This window comes from Giraffa tippelskirchi, chromosome 2 (genome assembly GCF_054371585.1).
Source record: "Giraffa tippelskirchi isolate mGirTip1 chromosome 2, T2T-mGirTip1v1.2.pri, whole genome shotgun sequence".
Taxonomy (NCBI): Eukaryota; Metazoa; Chordata; class Mammalia; order Artiodactyla; family Giraffidae; genus Giraffa; species Giraffa tippelskirchi.
In genome coordinates, this window is record NC_137276.1 from 8,483,204 (window position 1) to 8,500,061 (window position 16,858).

The window sequence follows — 16,858 nt, forward strand, 5'->3', positions numbered from 1 at the left end:
AGTATACTTTAATTTAAAAAAATACTGTAGTTCTGAAGAATCACTGTGGGCTTGAGAGGTGGCACTGATTCAAGGACATTAGTCATGTGCAGAGTGGAAGAAAAAAAAGAATCCTGAACAACACTAGTGATGGTAAGAGCAGGAAGCTCTCACATAGGACCTACATCTATTTCCCTACATTAGGAATTTACCTGTGTTAACCTGGTCAGTCCCTCTAACCACCCTGGGAGTACAAGACTATTGTTGTCCTTATCTTACTGATGGAGAAACCAAGTCACTGAGGGAATATATAACACCCCCTTGTTATTCCGATTCTCTGATTCTCAGTATTAGAATCACTGGAAGAGATCTGAAAAAATACCTATACTTGAAACCCGCCTCAGGCCAATTGAAGTAGAATCCTTAGCAAAAGGGACGGGATCTAACGTTTTAATAAAAGCTCTGCTTGCGATTCTAATATACAGACAGGTTTCAGAACAGCTGGTTGATTCCTTTATGGCTGTTAGTGCTTTAGTACTGTTAGGAGGAAAAGACATTCCTGATGAGGATGTCCTCAAACATAAATACAGAAACCAGGTACTCCAGAAGTAAGTCAGAAAGAGGAAAGCAAATATCATATACTATATGATAAATATATATGGAATCTAGAAAAATGGTACTGATGAACCTATTTGCAGGGCAGGAATAGAGACTCAATAGAGAACAGACTTACGGACACAGTGGAGAAAAAGAGGGTGGGACGAATTGAGAGAGTAGCATTGAAATATATACATTACCATGTGTAAAATAGACGGCTAGTGGGAAGCTGCTGTATAGTGCAGGGAGCCCATCCTGGTGCTCCGTGACAACCTAGAGGGATGGGATGTTGTGGGAGGTGGGAGGGAGGTTCGAAAGGAATGGGACATGTGTATACCTGTGGCTGATTCGTGTTGATGTACGGCAGAAACCAACACAGCATCATAAAGCAATTATCCTCCAATTAAAAATAAAAATTATGAAAAAATAAAAGTAAAAAATAAACATCTCCACAATAATTTTAAAAAAAGAGAGAAGAAAGCAGATACTCCTGAGCTGCTGACAGCATTTGCACACTGGGTGTGGAAGGGGGAGTGGACCAAGCGTTTAGTAGGAGAGGCTAAAAGAGCAGCCCAGTGCAGTAATGCTTTGTCTGAAACCCTGTTCAGCATTCCCCCAGCCTCGTGCTAGAAAGCCCAGGGAAGTGCTGGCAAGTGGAGAAGTCCTTAGCTATCGAAGAATCTGCCGAAAGAGACAGAGCAGAGAAATAGACTCATAAAGGTGTTTAACGAAAAAGCGTACACCAAAGGCCAAGAGAACTTGGCTCAAAACGAGCTCTCAAAGGTGCCAAGGGAGGGAGCCAGCCACAGCACGAGGGCAGGAGACTTCCCTGAGGTCGGAGCATTTAGACTGCGCCACGTGGGCCCTCTGCCTCACCGCAGGGGATCAACAAACCTGGGTTCGGCCTGATGTCATTTAATCTGAGATCCTCACACACAGCTTCCAGACACCTGTCAGCACAGACATGGAGGTGGGACGTGCTAAAGAGATTGTCTTGCTGTCTGGCTCTGCAGAAGCGAGGCTAATATGCTCGGACTTGAGTCTGTGAGTCATCCCTGCGGCTCTCCGTCTTTGGGTGTTGATGTGACTCTACTCAACCTTCCATTTTATGAAGCTTTTGTGTCTTGACTCAGCTTCGCTCAGTGGGCATCTCAGGACTTCTTTGTACCCAGAAATTAGGCAAATATCAACTCAGCTGGTACAGTTAATGTCAAAAGCAATCTATCTAAATGCATTTTAAAATGAGCTCACTGCACAGAGAGTCTGGTATCTTTAAACAGTCGTCCCACGTGGAGAATGAGGGCTCTTCTCATATGAAAGAGCTAATGGATGTGCTTCATTACCCTGAGGGACTCTGGTCCCCATCATTTGATAGATATCGGAGCTAAGAGGAATCTGGGAAGGCAACCGACTCCTGCAGGGGACAGTGGGTGACCACTCCGAGGTCTCCGGACCCCGCAACTGAAAACTGTCCTGAGGGGGCATCTATCCATCTCGAAGTGTTCAGGTCAGAAGTGGCTTGCCATTTGAATTCCTGGCTCCTGGGGATGGGAGAGAAGCCAGCACTTTTAGCAATACCCTGTAGGGAGTCTGCTAAACGACTTAAGAAATCTTTCTACTTCAAGGTGGGGACAATGTTAGTTTATCCTAGTATTGAGAGAGACATTTACCAAAAAGATAAAAATGAGAAGCAGACGTAGGAGCAGGGAGTGAAAAGAGAAAACAGAACAGCTGTTGTATTGGAGGGGAAAATCATGAGAATGTGAGCGACTCGTGGGAGAATTCTTTCTAGACCACTGGCTTATAAGACACTGTGCTCCCCACAGGGGAGCCCCCAGTGGGCTTGGGAGGGAGAGAGGGGAGCGGGGAGGCTGGAGGCAGTCATGCAAACTCTGATATTGTGAGGCAGAGTGAGTTAATTGTTCTGAGCACTGAAAGGACTTCACACCTCATGTAACCATTTATAATCACTTAGTCATCTCTGTGTTTGCATGGACATTTACCTTTCGCCTTCATTTGGGACCATGAGGGCAGACACTCAATCATCTTAAATCCATAAAGTGTACTGGATTTGTTGTCGTTGCGGGGAGATATTTGGGGGATAGGAGGGAGAGGTGGCTGGCATAGTTGGCCGTGGTTGGGAAGGGATGGGGTTGCAGGTGAGGTCAGCTGTGGTCCGGGGCCTCTGGCAGGAAGAGACAGAAGGAGGGGGGTCCGAGCAGCGAGGACAGGGGAGCAGGACCGTGGAGGTGGGAGGGTTGGCACCCCACCAACCCTCTTTTGGTTTCTGGGACAGCTGGCGGTGCCGGGAGAGGCTTTGGTCCTGAGTCTGAGAAACAGGAGGCTGTTTCTGGGAGCAGAGCTGGGTTTGGGGAGATCCATATGAAAGCTGTATGGACAGTAGGCTGGTGAACTCTGTCCCTCTCCCAGGAGGGGAACCTGCCGGGCCTGAGGAAGATAGGGTGGGGAGATGTTTCTGAGGGGGACTGGCAAGTTCTAGGGTTCCTCAGTGAGATGGGGAGAGAGCTGGGTCTGGTGTGCTCCCCTGGGACTGGGAGACCACATGTAATGGGAGGAAAAGTGGTGGTTTGGGGTAAAGGTTTGGGGAACACAGGTACACCGATAGCTGATTCATGTCAATGTATGGCAAAAACCACTACAATATTATAAAATAAGTAGCCTCCAATTAAAATAAATTAATTAATTAAAAAAAAAAGATTTGACTTTGGTTGGAGGCTTGGTGCTGTTAAGGCCCAAATGCTCAGAAAGTCCTGGTCCGTTGGCTGATAAGGAGGGTGTGAGGCAGTAGAAAGGAGAGACCTGGGTTGGGAGACAGCCAGCTAGTGGTTTTGATTTCCAGGGCAGCTAATGATGGTCCTGGGCAGCAGGCTGTGGGACCACCTGAGCTCTTGACCATAGGGGTGGTGATGGTGGCGGCAAGCCAGGGCAGTAGTGCAAGCTTGCAGACGCAGACAAGCCCAGCTTCGAGCCCATGGGACACCGCCTACCTTGGCTCTCTTCCTCTCCCCCTCCCCTGGAATTCCTTTCATCACTTGATTGACACAGCAAATGAGTTAAGATGATAGAAGAGGACTTTTTTCTCTTCTCATTTCTTTATTTTTTTAATCCATTGGATAAACAACATTGGATCCATATCAAATGCAAACCCCAAATCTCAAGGCTAATCCTCCATGAACCCATGTCCTTCATCCCCACTCCATTTCTCTCCAGGGTTTGCATTTCTGTGTTCACAGAATTCATGCAATTTTGATCAGAGTATGGTTAACCGCTTTGCCCAGATTGTCTCACGTCATGTTGGATCATTAGCCATGTCTCATGCTGGCTTCGTAATTGTCATTGAAATGCTGTGGGATGAATCAGTTTTCTCAGCTACCTTCCTGCTCTGGAGCTTCGGGATAGCACCCCACTTGTAATGAATAGTGAGAGAGGATGAAACAGGCTACGACCAGTGTCATCATGCATGTAACTTACTGCTCTTTATGAAAATTTCCTCTGATGTATCGCTAGAAACTGAATTACCAGGAAAGAGGCTCTTTCTTCTGTCTCCTTCAGGACAAGATGGAAGCAACAGAGGCAGGGGGATTCAGTAGCTCCCAAGACGTGATTTATTCAGAGATGAGGAAACAGAGTCTTGAGGATGCTGAGTATCTTACAAAACCCACTTCTCTCGAGGATAATGTTTCCCTGCTGGCCCTTTCTAGACACTTTTCCCAATTACCCATTATATTAAAAACTAAGGAATAAGATTTTGTTGGGTAGGGTTGCACTTTGGAGGGTCATAAAGCTTGTAAGAGCTAAGATTTTAGCCCCCGGAGAACCAATTTTCACTTCCTTTGGGGTGGTGTCACCCTTGTTAAGGATGCTTGATTTTAAGGCCATCAAGAAAATTCTGTCTCTTTCTCTCACTTTAAACTTCAAGACCCAAACATTTACCAGTAAGACTCAAGTTTCAGAATGTCTTTTTTTGACTCTTTTCGGGAATAAGCAAGATGGATCACCAGCTGAGTCTTAGATGGTACCTGTGGCCCCCAGAGAAACGCCTCCTCGCATTGCAGGGGCCCACCAGGCTTGGTGGCTCAGATGGTGATGAATCCGCCTGCAATGCAGGAGAGCTGGATTCGATCCCTGGGTTGGGAAGATCCTCTGGAGAAGGTTGTGGCAACCCACTCCTGTATTCTTGCCTGGAGAATCCCATGGACAGAGGAGCCTGTTGGGCTACAGTCCATGGGGTTGCACAGAGTCAGACACGACTGAGTGACTTTCACTCACACTGCCTAAAGGGAGTCTCCAAATGCCCATATTCTCATTCCTGTGTGTAGAAAAGATACTTGTGATATCAAAACACCGAGCGGAAAACCTGGCTGGTATAAAAATACTGCAGTGGTGGGTGGAGGATGAAGAGGTGACTCTGATGAGTCATGTCGAGAGTCATCCCATCCTGAGATGCTGTGTCCCTGGCTGACTGCTCATCCAAGGGAAGATGCTGTTTGTCTTTTTTTTTTCAATGTCAAGGTGAAGATTTCCAGCACAGGGCGGCCCGGTTCTCAGGCAGCTCTTTGAAAGGGGAAGGAGGGTAGGCATTAAATGGCAGCCAGGCTCTGTGCTGATCACCTAGTTAAGGATGAGCTGAGTGCCTCTGTGTCTACAGAACCAGTCATTGATCTGAATGCAGGACAGGGGACCACCAGCTGACCGGGATTTGGGGAGGTCCACACTGGTAGCGGAGAATGACTGTGCGGTCAGCAGGGACAGGTATGCGAGGCCCAATCAGATAGTGCTTGTGCCGGGGCCATCCTCCAGAATGGTCCCATGTAAAGCAGACAGAAGAGGTGGCAGAGTTGATTTTGATTGCTTTACTGCTCCTTCATGGACAGAGTGCTGGCAAAGTAATGCTCAAAATCTTCCAAGCTAGCTTCAATAGTACATGAACCGAGAACTTCCAGAAGTTCAAGTTGGATTTAGAAAAGGCAGAGGAACCAGAGATCAAAGTGCTGACATCTGATGGATCATAGAAAAAGCAAGAAAATTCCAGAAAAACATCTACTTCTGCTTCATTGACTACGCTAAAGACTTTGACTCTGTGGATCGCAACAAACTGTGTAACATTCTTCAAGAGATAGGAATACCAGACCACCTTACCTGTCTCCTGAGAAACCCGTGTGCAGGTCAAGAAGCAATAGTTAGAACCAGACATGAAACAACAGACTGGTTCCAAATCTGGAAAGGAGTACGTCAAGGCTGTGTATTGTCACCCTGCTTATTTAACTTCTATGCAGGGTACATCGTGTGAAATGCCAGGCTAGATGAAGCACAAGCTGGAATCAAGATTGCTTGGAGAAATATCAGTAACCTCAGATATGCAGATGACACCACCCTTATGGCAGAAAGCAAAGAGGAACTGAAGAGCCTATTGCTGAAGGTGAAAGAGGAGAATGAAAAAGCTGGCTTAAATTCAAGATTCAAAAAAACTAAGATCATGGCAGCCGGTCCCATCACTTCATGGCTAATAGATGGCGAAACAATGGAAACAGTGACAGACTTTATTTTCTTGGGCTCCAAAATCACTGTGGATGGTGACTGCAGCCATGAAATTAAAAGACGCTTGCTTCTTGGAAGAAAAGCTATGACAAACCTAGACAGTGCATTAAAAAGCAGAGACATTACTTTGCCAACAAAAATCTGTATGGTCAAAGCTACGGTTTTTCTGGTAGTCATGTGTGGATGTGAGACTTGGACCGTGAAGAAGGCTGAGAGCCAAAGAATTGATGCTTTTGAACTGTGGTGTTGGAGAAGACTCTTGAGAGTCCTTTGGACTGCAAGGAGATCCAACCAGTCAATCTTAAAGGAAATCAACCCTGAATATTCATTCGAAGGACTGATGCTGAAGCTGAAGCTTCAGTACTTCGGCCTGATGTGAAGAGCCAACTCATTAGAAAAGACCCTGATGCTGGGAAAGATTGAGGGCAGGAGGAGAAGCGGATGACAGAGGACGAGATGGTTGGATGGCATCACCGACTTCAATGGACACGAGTTTGAGCAAGCTCCGGAAGATGGTGGAGGACAGGGAAGCCTGGCGTGCTGCAGTGCAAGGGGTCACAAAGATTCAGACACGACTGAATGACTGAGTAACAATGACAACATGGACAGATAAGAACCCACGAGTCCAAAGCCCTGGCTCCACCTGGTTCCAGCTGGGTGACCTTGGGCAAACCCCTCAATGACCTCTCTGAGCCTCAGTCTCCATATCTGTAGAATGGGTTCAGGCCCCTTTGATTATCTACTTCACTGGTGTTTGTCATGATAAGAGCCAGTAGTGATATAGAACTTGCTGTGACTAATGACATCAGTACCAAGTGTCTATTAAAACTTGGTGCTACGCCTCTATGGCTCCACTTCAGCCCCGCGGTGTGTATTCCTCATTGTGAGAGATGTGAAGCTACATCAACCTTGCTTGAATGTGGTTTCTCCATGGATGGTGGATTTCCATCTCTGCCATGATTGGACAAGAGTCCTTTACAGTCATCTTTCTCTTTCTCTCACCAAGATATTAAAACACAGAGTGAGTTATCATAAATCAAAGCATGTTTCCCCCTTTTGGGAGTGGTGAGAGAATTAGACCCTGCGTGCCTGACCAGGGCTCAGTTGTAAAACCTCGTAGGTGTGTCATGAGAGCCAAGCTCCAGCAGCAATGAATCCTCCATTCCTTTAGGGATGCTCCCTGATGCCCCATGATTGCCCCCCACACATCAGTGCAGAATGCAAGAAAGGCAAGAAATGCAAAGAAATTGCAAGAATTGCAAAGAAATTGTAGAATCCAAGAAAGGCAAACTGGTATGATGTCACTGCACTCCAATAGAAGCTCTACCTGATACCAATTTTCCAGTTCTCGTAGCTTTCAACCTACCATAACGTTTGCAGCAGATTTGTCTATGTACAGTTTACCAGGACGTTTTATAGGTCGTTTGGCTGATAGGAATGATTTGAAAGGTGCATCGAACTTGTCCAGGCCCACGCTGCCCCTCTGTGAGCCGTGCCCTTGCTCTGTCACCGCTAGCCCAGCTCCTGCTCTGCTTGATCAAGGATGGAGCTCTCCCTGGTGGGCACACGCCCCGGCTGGGATGCCCTCACTCACTGCTTGCATGGTACTCGAGCTTCCCTCTTGGTCTGTAACACTCGTGTACCCTCCTGATGCCACCATGGGGAAGCGTGGCTGGTCTGGTGCCTGGCAGGAATGTCCTTTGAATCAGAGCTTCTTTTCCTTGAGGATGGCACAGGGGTTTCACACAGAGAGAATCAAGGCAACTTACCAGCTCACCCACAGGTATCCGCTCAGAGATGGAGGCGCAGCAGCCTCTGGCGGGTGTGTCCCTGTCCTTAGCCCCCGAGATTAGCAGACCCTCATCCCCTCCTCTGGAAGCTTGTCTGACGAGCTCAACTATCAAAGCAAAATTCAGGAAACAGCATGTATGTATTTGATTTTTCCATGGAAGCCTGTGTCCCCCACCCTCTCATGGCACAGCTCCCATTACCTCGTGCCCCTTACTTGGCACCAGTGAAGTGGCGATGGTCCAACTCCTTCTGCTGCTGCTCCATGAGCTCCAGGAGGGCAGAGCAGCCTGACATCATAAACGCTCATTCAAGTATAAGACAAAATGATGTTCAGTAATGAATACTTATTTAGGTGAGGGATTCCCTGGTGTCTCAGATGGTAAAGCGTCTGCCTGCAATGCGGGAGACCCAGGTTCAATCCCTGGGTTGGGAAGATCCCCTGGAGAAGGAAATGATAACCCACTCCAGTACTCTTGCCTAGAAAATTCCATGGATGGAGGAGCCTGGTAGGCTGTAGTCCGTAGGGTTGCAAAGAATTGGACATGACTGAGCAACTTCACTTCACTACTTTAGGCAAGGCTATGGCTGCCCACTCCAGTGTTCTTGCCTGGGAAATCCTGTGGACGGAGGAGCCTGGCAGGTTACAGTCCATGGGGTTGAAAAGGGTTGGACAGGACTTAGGGACTAAACCTCCACCACCAGCATAGAGAGAAAAGGCTCAGTCTTTAGGTAATAAAGCCACCAAGGAGGTGATACCACAACCCGGGGAGGTGAGAAACACAAGCCAGAGCTGCTGGGAGACAGGGCAGGGGGAGCAGAAGGGGAACCTTCCAGAGCACTGGTGTGTGGGAGGGTGGGGGTGTGCGGGGGCTGGGGGGTGGTGCTGTCTCCTTGACAGCGCTGCCCGCCATGGAGCACGGTCATCATGGCTCAGAGCCATAAATTCATCTTATTTTGCAGTTGATGAAGGTCGTGAATGAAATGTGCCCCAACATCACGAGGATTTACAACATTGGCAAGAGCCACCAGGGCCTGAAGCTGTATGCCGTGGAGATCTCCGACCACCCCGGGGAGCACGAAGTCGGTGAGGCTGCCCGTCTGCAGTGCCCTGGCCCTTCGTGTCTGGTGCTTTCTTAAAGAGCGAGCAGAGGTCACTCAGAACATACATGAAATAGAGCAGGAGCTGGCCACGCGCCCACTTGCGCAGACAGGTTCTTCCAGTTTTGGTTCTGTGTAGTATACTCTTGCCCGGAGAATTCCATGGACAGAGGAGCCTGGGACGCTACAGTCGATGGGGTTGCAAAGAGTCAGACACGACTGAGTGACTAACACTTTCACTTTGGGGCTTACCTTGTGGCTCAGACTATAAAGAATCTACCTGCAATGCAGGAGACCCGGGTTAGATCCCTGGGTCAGGAAGATTCTCTGGAGAAGGGAGTAACAACCCACTCCAGTATCCTTGCCTAGAAAATTCCATGGACAGAGGAGCCTGGTAGGTTACAGTCCATGGGGTTGCAAAGAGTCAGACATGACTGAGTAACTAACACTGTCACTTTCACCCCACATTGTATGATGTAGGCTGTCAAATTATTTAAGCTAGAAGTACCCTATTTTTCTCCAAATGGACCACACTTAATTCTGTTCTCCTTCTCTGAGACCAGTCACACTAACCAAAAAGGAAAATGGTTGAGATGCTTCAGACAGACTCCTTTTTCTGGAGAAAATTCTGGACTCCCTGGTCATTAAGGGTTGGAGTTAGAAGTGGTTCCCTTAAGCTTCTTTTAAATTTCCATCCTATTTTCAAGCATTTCCTGTTTTTAGCCACTTCTCACTTAATCACTCCCAAAACTGTGTTCTCCTACAGGTTGGGGGATGTAGGGTGGGAGTGGGGGTGGGTGAAAGGTTTTTCTTTTTGCTAAAATTGTGAGCCCTTTAGAAATCCACTGGAATTTAAATGTAGAGATTTGTCTGATTCTCTTGACTTGAATGTTCATCAGTATTCCAGGAGTTGCTCTCAGGAGTGTCTTTTAAAGGGTAAGGGCTTTATTTGTGGGTAAAGTCACATTTCCTCAAAAGCAGCAGCTTGGCCAGTGAGGGAGGCAGAAGTGCTGTCCGCTCACACCCAGCACTGATAAATCCAACAGTGAAAAAGCTGAGCTTTGAAAAGAACAAGGTCAAAGACAGCCCCCTTTACAAAAAACTGTGTCATTGCTGACTTCCCATGACACTGTTTTCTGCTTGCATTTATTCATCTGCATATCTTTATAAAATTGAATACAAAGTCCTTTTAAGAAAAAGAATTACCTCCCCAAAGAGAAAAATAATTGCTACGATTTGTGTTTAATTTGTAACTTTTAAGCCCTAAACCCTGTGTTATTTTCTCTATTCTTGCCAAATAAGAATAAGCAGCCTTACTTTGTGACTGTTACCATCTACGGTTTTTCCTACACATCTTCTTATATACCTCTCTGGGAACTAATAAAAATTGTACTGATATAACTTCAGTTGATGTGCAAGAAGACATAAAATTGTACGTTTCTGTTATTCAGAGATGTCTTTCCTAATGCAATGTGCTGAGGACTGTTGTGCTGTAAGCAGCCGATATGATCGCCTGTTTTTTCCCATCTTTGAGTAAAGGTGAGCCCGAGTTCCACTACATCGCGGGGGCCCACGGCAACGAGGTGCTGGGCCGGGAGCTGATGCTTTTGCTGATGCAGTTTCTGTGCCAGGAGTACTTGGCGGGGAACTGGCGCATCATCCGCCTGGTGGAGGAGACCCGGATCCACATACTCCCCTCCCTCAACCCCGACGGCTACGAGAAGGCCTATGAGGGGGTAATGGACGGCTTCCCTCCCCCAGCACAGCAGCTGCCCCCGCCCCCTGCACACACACGCACGATGCACTGAGCCAGGAGCTGACCTGAATTCCACACCACCAGCTATCTTTTTCAGTGTCTTTCTGCTGAGACAGGAGAACCCACAAGGTTTAGGAAGGATGCATTGCACTAATTGAGAATTATGGGGACCCTGAGAGGTGGACACACTAACAGACTGAAGAAAAGGATGCGAAAAATAATATTGTTGTGTATACAATGGGGCCAATAGGACAGAATAATAATAACACCTAACACTGATTGAACACTTAAAGCATATTCTAACCTTGATGATTACCTATAAATCCTCTCATCAGTTCACTGAGGACAGCAGCTTTTATTACCCGATACATTGTCTATATTTTATGGTCTAGTTATAATATAGAATTTATAGGTTATAGTTGTGTATGGAATATATATATGTATAGAATTATGTAGAGATTACAGTTAGTATAATGTTATATTGTGTATTCATAAATATATATCACAGTATCTGGGAATAAAATGGCAAACTATACTTCAAACAATGGTACCCATCAAATGCAGGCTTTACAGATTTTTGCTTGTGTTGATTGGTGCGAATAGTTGGTTAGAGACTTGTGTTGCTAAATCGTGAGCCAGAATTGCAGGTGAACATATTAATATGGCAGCTTTTGATTTTTGCAGTGACAGAATCTTAAACTTATTACTACTTGGAGTTTCATTCAACCAGTGAAGAGGTGAAGGCAGGGGAGGCAGGAGAGAACTAACCCTTTTCTGAGGGCTGCTCTGTGGCAGGATGACTCTGTACAGTCCCTCTTTGGGGTGGGGATAATAATGACTACATAGAGTGGGACTAATAATAATGACTACGTTATCCATCACCCACCAAACATTAACACATTATTAGCCAGATAGTCTCCCTTGGATGTCATCTTTGTGTCAGAGGATGTTTAGAGGCTTCGAGGCATCCCCCAGATGGAGACTGAGATGGAGCGGTCTTGTGTGTGAGAGCCAGGAGGGTCCAGAGGTCTGTGGGTTCCTCACATTCTGAATTTTCTCCCAGGGTTCCGAGCTGGGAGGCTGGTCCCTGGGGCGTTGGACCCATGATGGAATTGACATCAACAACAACTTTCCTGACTTAAACACTCTGCTTTGGGAGGCAGAGGACCGACAGAACATCCCAAGGAAAGTTCCCAATCACTATATCGCCATCCCTGAGTGGTTTCTGTCTGAAAATGCCACGGTGAGTAAAAATACCCCATAATCTGTAAAGCAGAGGAGGCCAAAGTAAACACCCACTGCTACTGGAAGAGGATGTAACATTTAAGAACACGACAAAATCAGTTTTTCCTTTCAGGTCTTCTCCAAAACTAGGGAAGTGTGCTAGATAATAACTACCTATTAAATTGAAATGTGAGGAGATTCTTCCCAGAAGAGAAATCATTTAATTAGATTTCTTTGCAGTACTTCCAAAAAAAAAACAAAAAACCTTCACCTGAATTGTGCAATTGTGCATGTTCATTAATGTCATTATTACCCTTGCATTTGGTAGTGCTGTGAAATTTCAGTGACATTGTCCTTAGACCTCACTGATTGCTTGAGATGTCTTATTTTTATTTCATGAGTCCCTATGGATTTATTACTCATGGTGCTTCTTTGGAAAGAAAAATGTAATTGGATGGGAAATATTTCCCCCGAATTTCTTAGGTCTAGTTAGCAAAAAGTATCTTGTAGAATAAATAATCTTCACAAAATTTCCCATGCCTCTTATTGTCTCCTCTGCTCACTGTAAACTCTCTTATGCTCTTAGTCTTTGGCCCTATATGCTCTTTAAAAACGTCTGCCTTGACTGCTATATATGTGAGTGTTGCTGCTGCTAAGTCACTTCAGTCGTGTCCGACTCTGTGCGACCCCATAGACGGCAGCCCACCAGGCTCCCCCGTCCCTGGGATTCTCCAGGCAAGAACACTGGAGTGGGTTGCCATTTCCTTCTCCAGTGCATGAAAGGGAAAAGTGAAAGTGAAGTCGCTCAGTCGTGTCTGACTCTTAGCGACCCCATGGACTGAAGCCTGCCAGGCTCCTCCGTCCATGGGATTCTCCAGGCAAGAGTACTGGAGTGGGGTGCCATTGCCTTCTCCATGTGAGTGTTAGGTTCGGCTATACCAACAAAAAAAGTGGCTTAAAGAGGTAGAAATATCAACAACCTCAGGTACACAGATGATAACCACTCTAATGGCAGAAAATAAAGAGGAACTAAAGAGCCTCTTGATGAAGGTGAAAGAGGAAAGTGAAAAAGCTGGCTGAAAACTCAAATTCAAAGCACTAAGATCATGGCCAGTCCATCCTAAAGGAAATCAGCCTTGAATATTCATTGGAAGGACTGATGCTGAAGCTGAAGCTCCAATACTTTGGCCACCTGATGCAGACAGCCAACATGTTAGAAAAGCCCCTGATGCTGGAAAGGATTGAAGGCAGGAAGAGAAGGGGACAATAGAGGATGAGATGGTTGGATGGCATCGCTGACTCAATGGACATGAGTTTGAACAAACTCTGGGAGATAGTGAAGGACAGGAAAGGTTGGCATGCTACAGTCCATGGGGTCACAAAGAGTTAGACCTGACACAGTGACTGAACGACAACAATGAGGTAGACGTTGTTTGTTTTTTTTTTCTTTTTTCACATAAAAGGACCCTGGAGGCAGATGGTTTAGGGCCAGACAGATAGGAGCCCCGTGGTCACTAGGAACCCAGAAGTTGTCTTTCTGCTTCCACATGTTAGCAGGTGGACTTTCATTCTCAGAGTCATAATCCAACATGGCAGTTCCATCATGGAACCCCAGCTGTCATTCCTTTGGAGGAAGAGGAAAGAAAAGGTTCAAAAAGAAAATCCTCCTCTCAGATAAGTCAATGAACTTTAAGAGGCATTCCTAGAATTCCTACATAATACTTTTGTTTAAATCTTATTGGCCACAATCACAACACGTGATATCAGTGCACCAAAGGGAAAGCTAGTGAATGCTCTATTTTAGGCAAGCACATTTACAGCCTCAAAAACAATTATTAATTGGATTCTCTTCTTGAGGAATCAAGGGAGATAGGATGGGTAGATAGAGGGCAGCTCTCCAGTTCTTTCTCAGAGCTCCAGCTCACGTCACACGTGGGTACCACTTCCTGGAGGAGGGCCAGCCTAGTTGCCTCATTTAATGTTGCCCAGGGTGGTGTCATCTGGTCTCTCAAGAAGTGAATGATGGAGACAGACAGGGCAGTACCGCATGGTTGAGTTAGGATGCCCAAGGACGGCTTATGGGGGATAAAGAACTTGGACCCTGTGGGTCTTCTGAATCCTCTCTCACATCCTAATTCCATCCTAGAATTCTTCTTTTTTAAGCTATCATGCTAGTGACATCTGGCAAAACTGAGGATTCAAGGGATGTTATAATTTGGGAACCCTTGGACCAGAATTGGAACATGGTTGCCAGCTTTCTTAGCCTTGAGGTGCTAAGAGAGAATTATTTTAGCACAGTGATGGGAAGTCCTTGAATTTCAGTCTTTGTGTTAAGATCAGAATTTAGTTTTTGAGCTTGTTCTTTAGAAGCACAGGGAGAATTACACAAACCTGCCATTACCATACCTTTCTCAGTTATGGACCAGTGAGATAGATAAAGTGATGATGATGAAAGTGTTGTCCCTTCAGTCATATCTGATTCTTTGTGACCCCGTGGACTCTAGCCCACCAGACTCCTCTGTCCATGGGATTCTCCAGGCAAAAATACTGGAGTGGGTAGCTAGCCATTCCCTTCTACAGGAGAATCTTCCCAAGCCAGGGAACAAACCTAGGTCTCCTGCAGGTGGATTCCTTACTGTCTGAGCCACCAAGGAAACCCCCTGAGATAGATAAGAAATCAGCAAAAATAGATATTGAATAACAATTAACAGCCTTGACTTAGGAAACTGTAAGAATTCTACAAAAAGAAGTAAGAGTATTTATTGTTCTGAATAATCCCTGGAGCATTTTCAAAAATTGATGGCACTCTGGGCTATAAAGGAAACCTCGGCAAAAGTTCATAAAATGAGAGCCAGGCTGACCATGATTCTTTCACCACCATACAATTAAACTAGCAGACAGTATGAAAAGATCTCTAAGTATTTAGAAAATTAGAAAAAAAAAAGAAACTTCTAAGTAATGAGTCAAAGAAAAACTTCATATTGGCAACTAAAAATAAGTAGAAATTAATGATAATGAGAACACTATCAAAATTGGTGGTTGTTGTTCAGTCCCTCAGTCGTGTCCGACTCTTTGCAACCCCATGGACAGCAGCGTGCCAGGCTTCCCTGTCCTTCACCATCTCCCAGAGTTTGCTCAAACTCATATCCATTGAATCAGTGATGCCATCCAACCATCTCATCCTCTGCCGCCCTCTTCTCCTTTAGCCTTCAGTCTTTCCCAGCATCAGGGTCTTTTCCATTGAGTCAGCTGTTCGCATCAGGTGGCCAAAGTATTGGAGCTTCACAATTGGTGGAGTACAGCAAAAAATGCTTCCTGGAATTTATACCTTTGAATGATTACATGTCAAAAGAAGAAAGATTGAACATCAACTAACTTAAGAAGTAAGCAAAAGAGTAACAGAAGAAAACCTCAAAATGTAGAAAGATTTTGATTAAACAGAGCAGAAATCAATGACATGATAGAAAAGACCAATAATTTGTCTGCAGAAAGAAGCATTTGATAAAATTTAACAACATTTACAATGATTCCTCAGGGTGAGGAGAACAGTTTTAAGTGGCATTTATTATAAAAGATTGGTAAATCCAACTACATCAAAATAAGAAAGGCCATTCATCAGAAGACTTTCAAAACTATCATAAGAGCAGGTTAAAAACTGAGGTGTTATTTGAAAGTTATTTAATTGGAAAAGAACTAGAATTTTTAAAAGAATAAAGAAAAACAAGTGAGAAAAATAGAAACAACACAGAAAAACGGGTAAAAGATACCCAGAGGCAACTCACCGAGGAGGAAACATGGTCAGAAAACAAGGAGAGATGTTCAGCATGACTAGTGCTAAGGAAATGCAGATAAGAGAACATTTGACATCTACTGATTGGGAAAATTAACAGGAGCCAAGTGTTGGGGAGGATATGGGACAGTGGATCTCTTACTCATTGTGAAAGCTTAAATTAGCACAGTAACTTTGGAAAACAACTTGATTATTTTGTAAAGTGAAATATGTATATATCTATGACTGCAGCTATATTTCTGGCGATTTATGCAAGATAAATTTCAGCACAGGTGTAGGAGATCTGGATTCGATCCTCGGGTTGGGAAGATCCCTTGGAGGAGGGCATGGCAACCCACTCCAGTATTGTTGCCTGGAGAATCCCCATGGACAGAGCAGTCGTGGGTCACAAAGAGTCGGACTTGACGAGTGATTAAGCACATCTTATCATAGCCCACCAGAAGGCAGCACGAGTCAACAGCAATGCTGTTCACTACAGCAAAAATGGGAAATTGTCTACATGCTCATCGTAACAAGAACAGATAAATGATGAAATCTTCATATTGAAGTGAAAAAGACTGAACGATATAGCTTTATGCAACACAGATTAGTCTTTCAAGCACGTTAAGAGGAAAAATTCACAGAAGACAATAGTATGTTACCCACCCTTTTTTTAGATCAAAAGAAAATAGAGCCAAGTAATACATATTTAGGCAAATGAGCGTGCATGCTTAGTCACTCAGTCATGTCCAGTTCTTTGCGACCCCATGGACGGTAGCCCACCAGGCTCCACCATCCATGGGATTTTCCAGGCAAGAGTACTGGAGTGGGTTGCCATTTCCTCCTCCAGGGAATCTTCCCTGACCCAGGGATCGGACCCTTATGCATACATGTATGGAATTAAACAAAAGAGACTCAGAATCGTATTGTTTAGGGTGTAGTGGTTACCTCTGAGTGAGAAGCAGGAGGATGGGACAGAGGGAATCACAGGTTTATGCAGAAATGGTCAGTAAAAGCTGACCATTGGGATGGATGGTGGGTTCACAGGTGTTTATTATATCAAAATATGAACGAAGAGGACGAAG

At 45.3% G+C, this 16,858-nt stretch overlaps 1 protein-coding gene across 6 annotated transcripts in view; it reads left to right on the top strand.

Moving 5' to 3' along the window:
- The window catches only part of CPXM2 (carboxypeptidase X, M14 family member 2), a 132,740-nt gene that overhangs the window by 100,752 nt on the left and 15,130 nt on the right, over positions 1-16,858 (top strand). For all 6 annotated transcript variants that reach the window (XM_081573405.1, XM_081573406.1, XM_081573407.1 and 3 more), the window contains 3 exons: positions 8,887-9,010; positions 10,564-10,760; positions 11,844-12,023. In XM_081573405.1, coding sequence (XP_081429531.1) covers positions 8,887-9,010; positions 10,564-10,760; positions 11,844-12,023 — 501 coding nt within the window. The remainder of the gene's footprint in view (positions 1-8,886; positions 9,011-10,563; positions 10,761-11,843; positions 12,024-16,858) is intronic.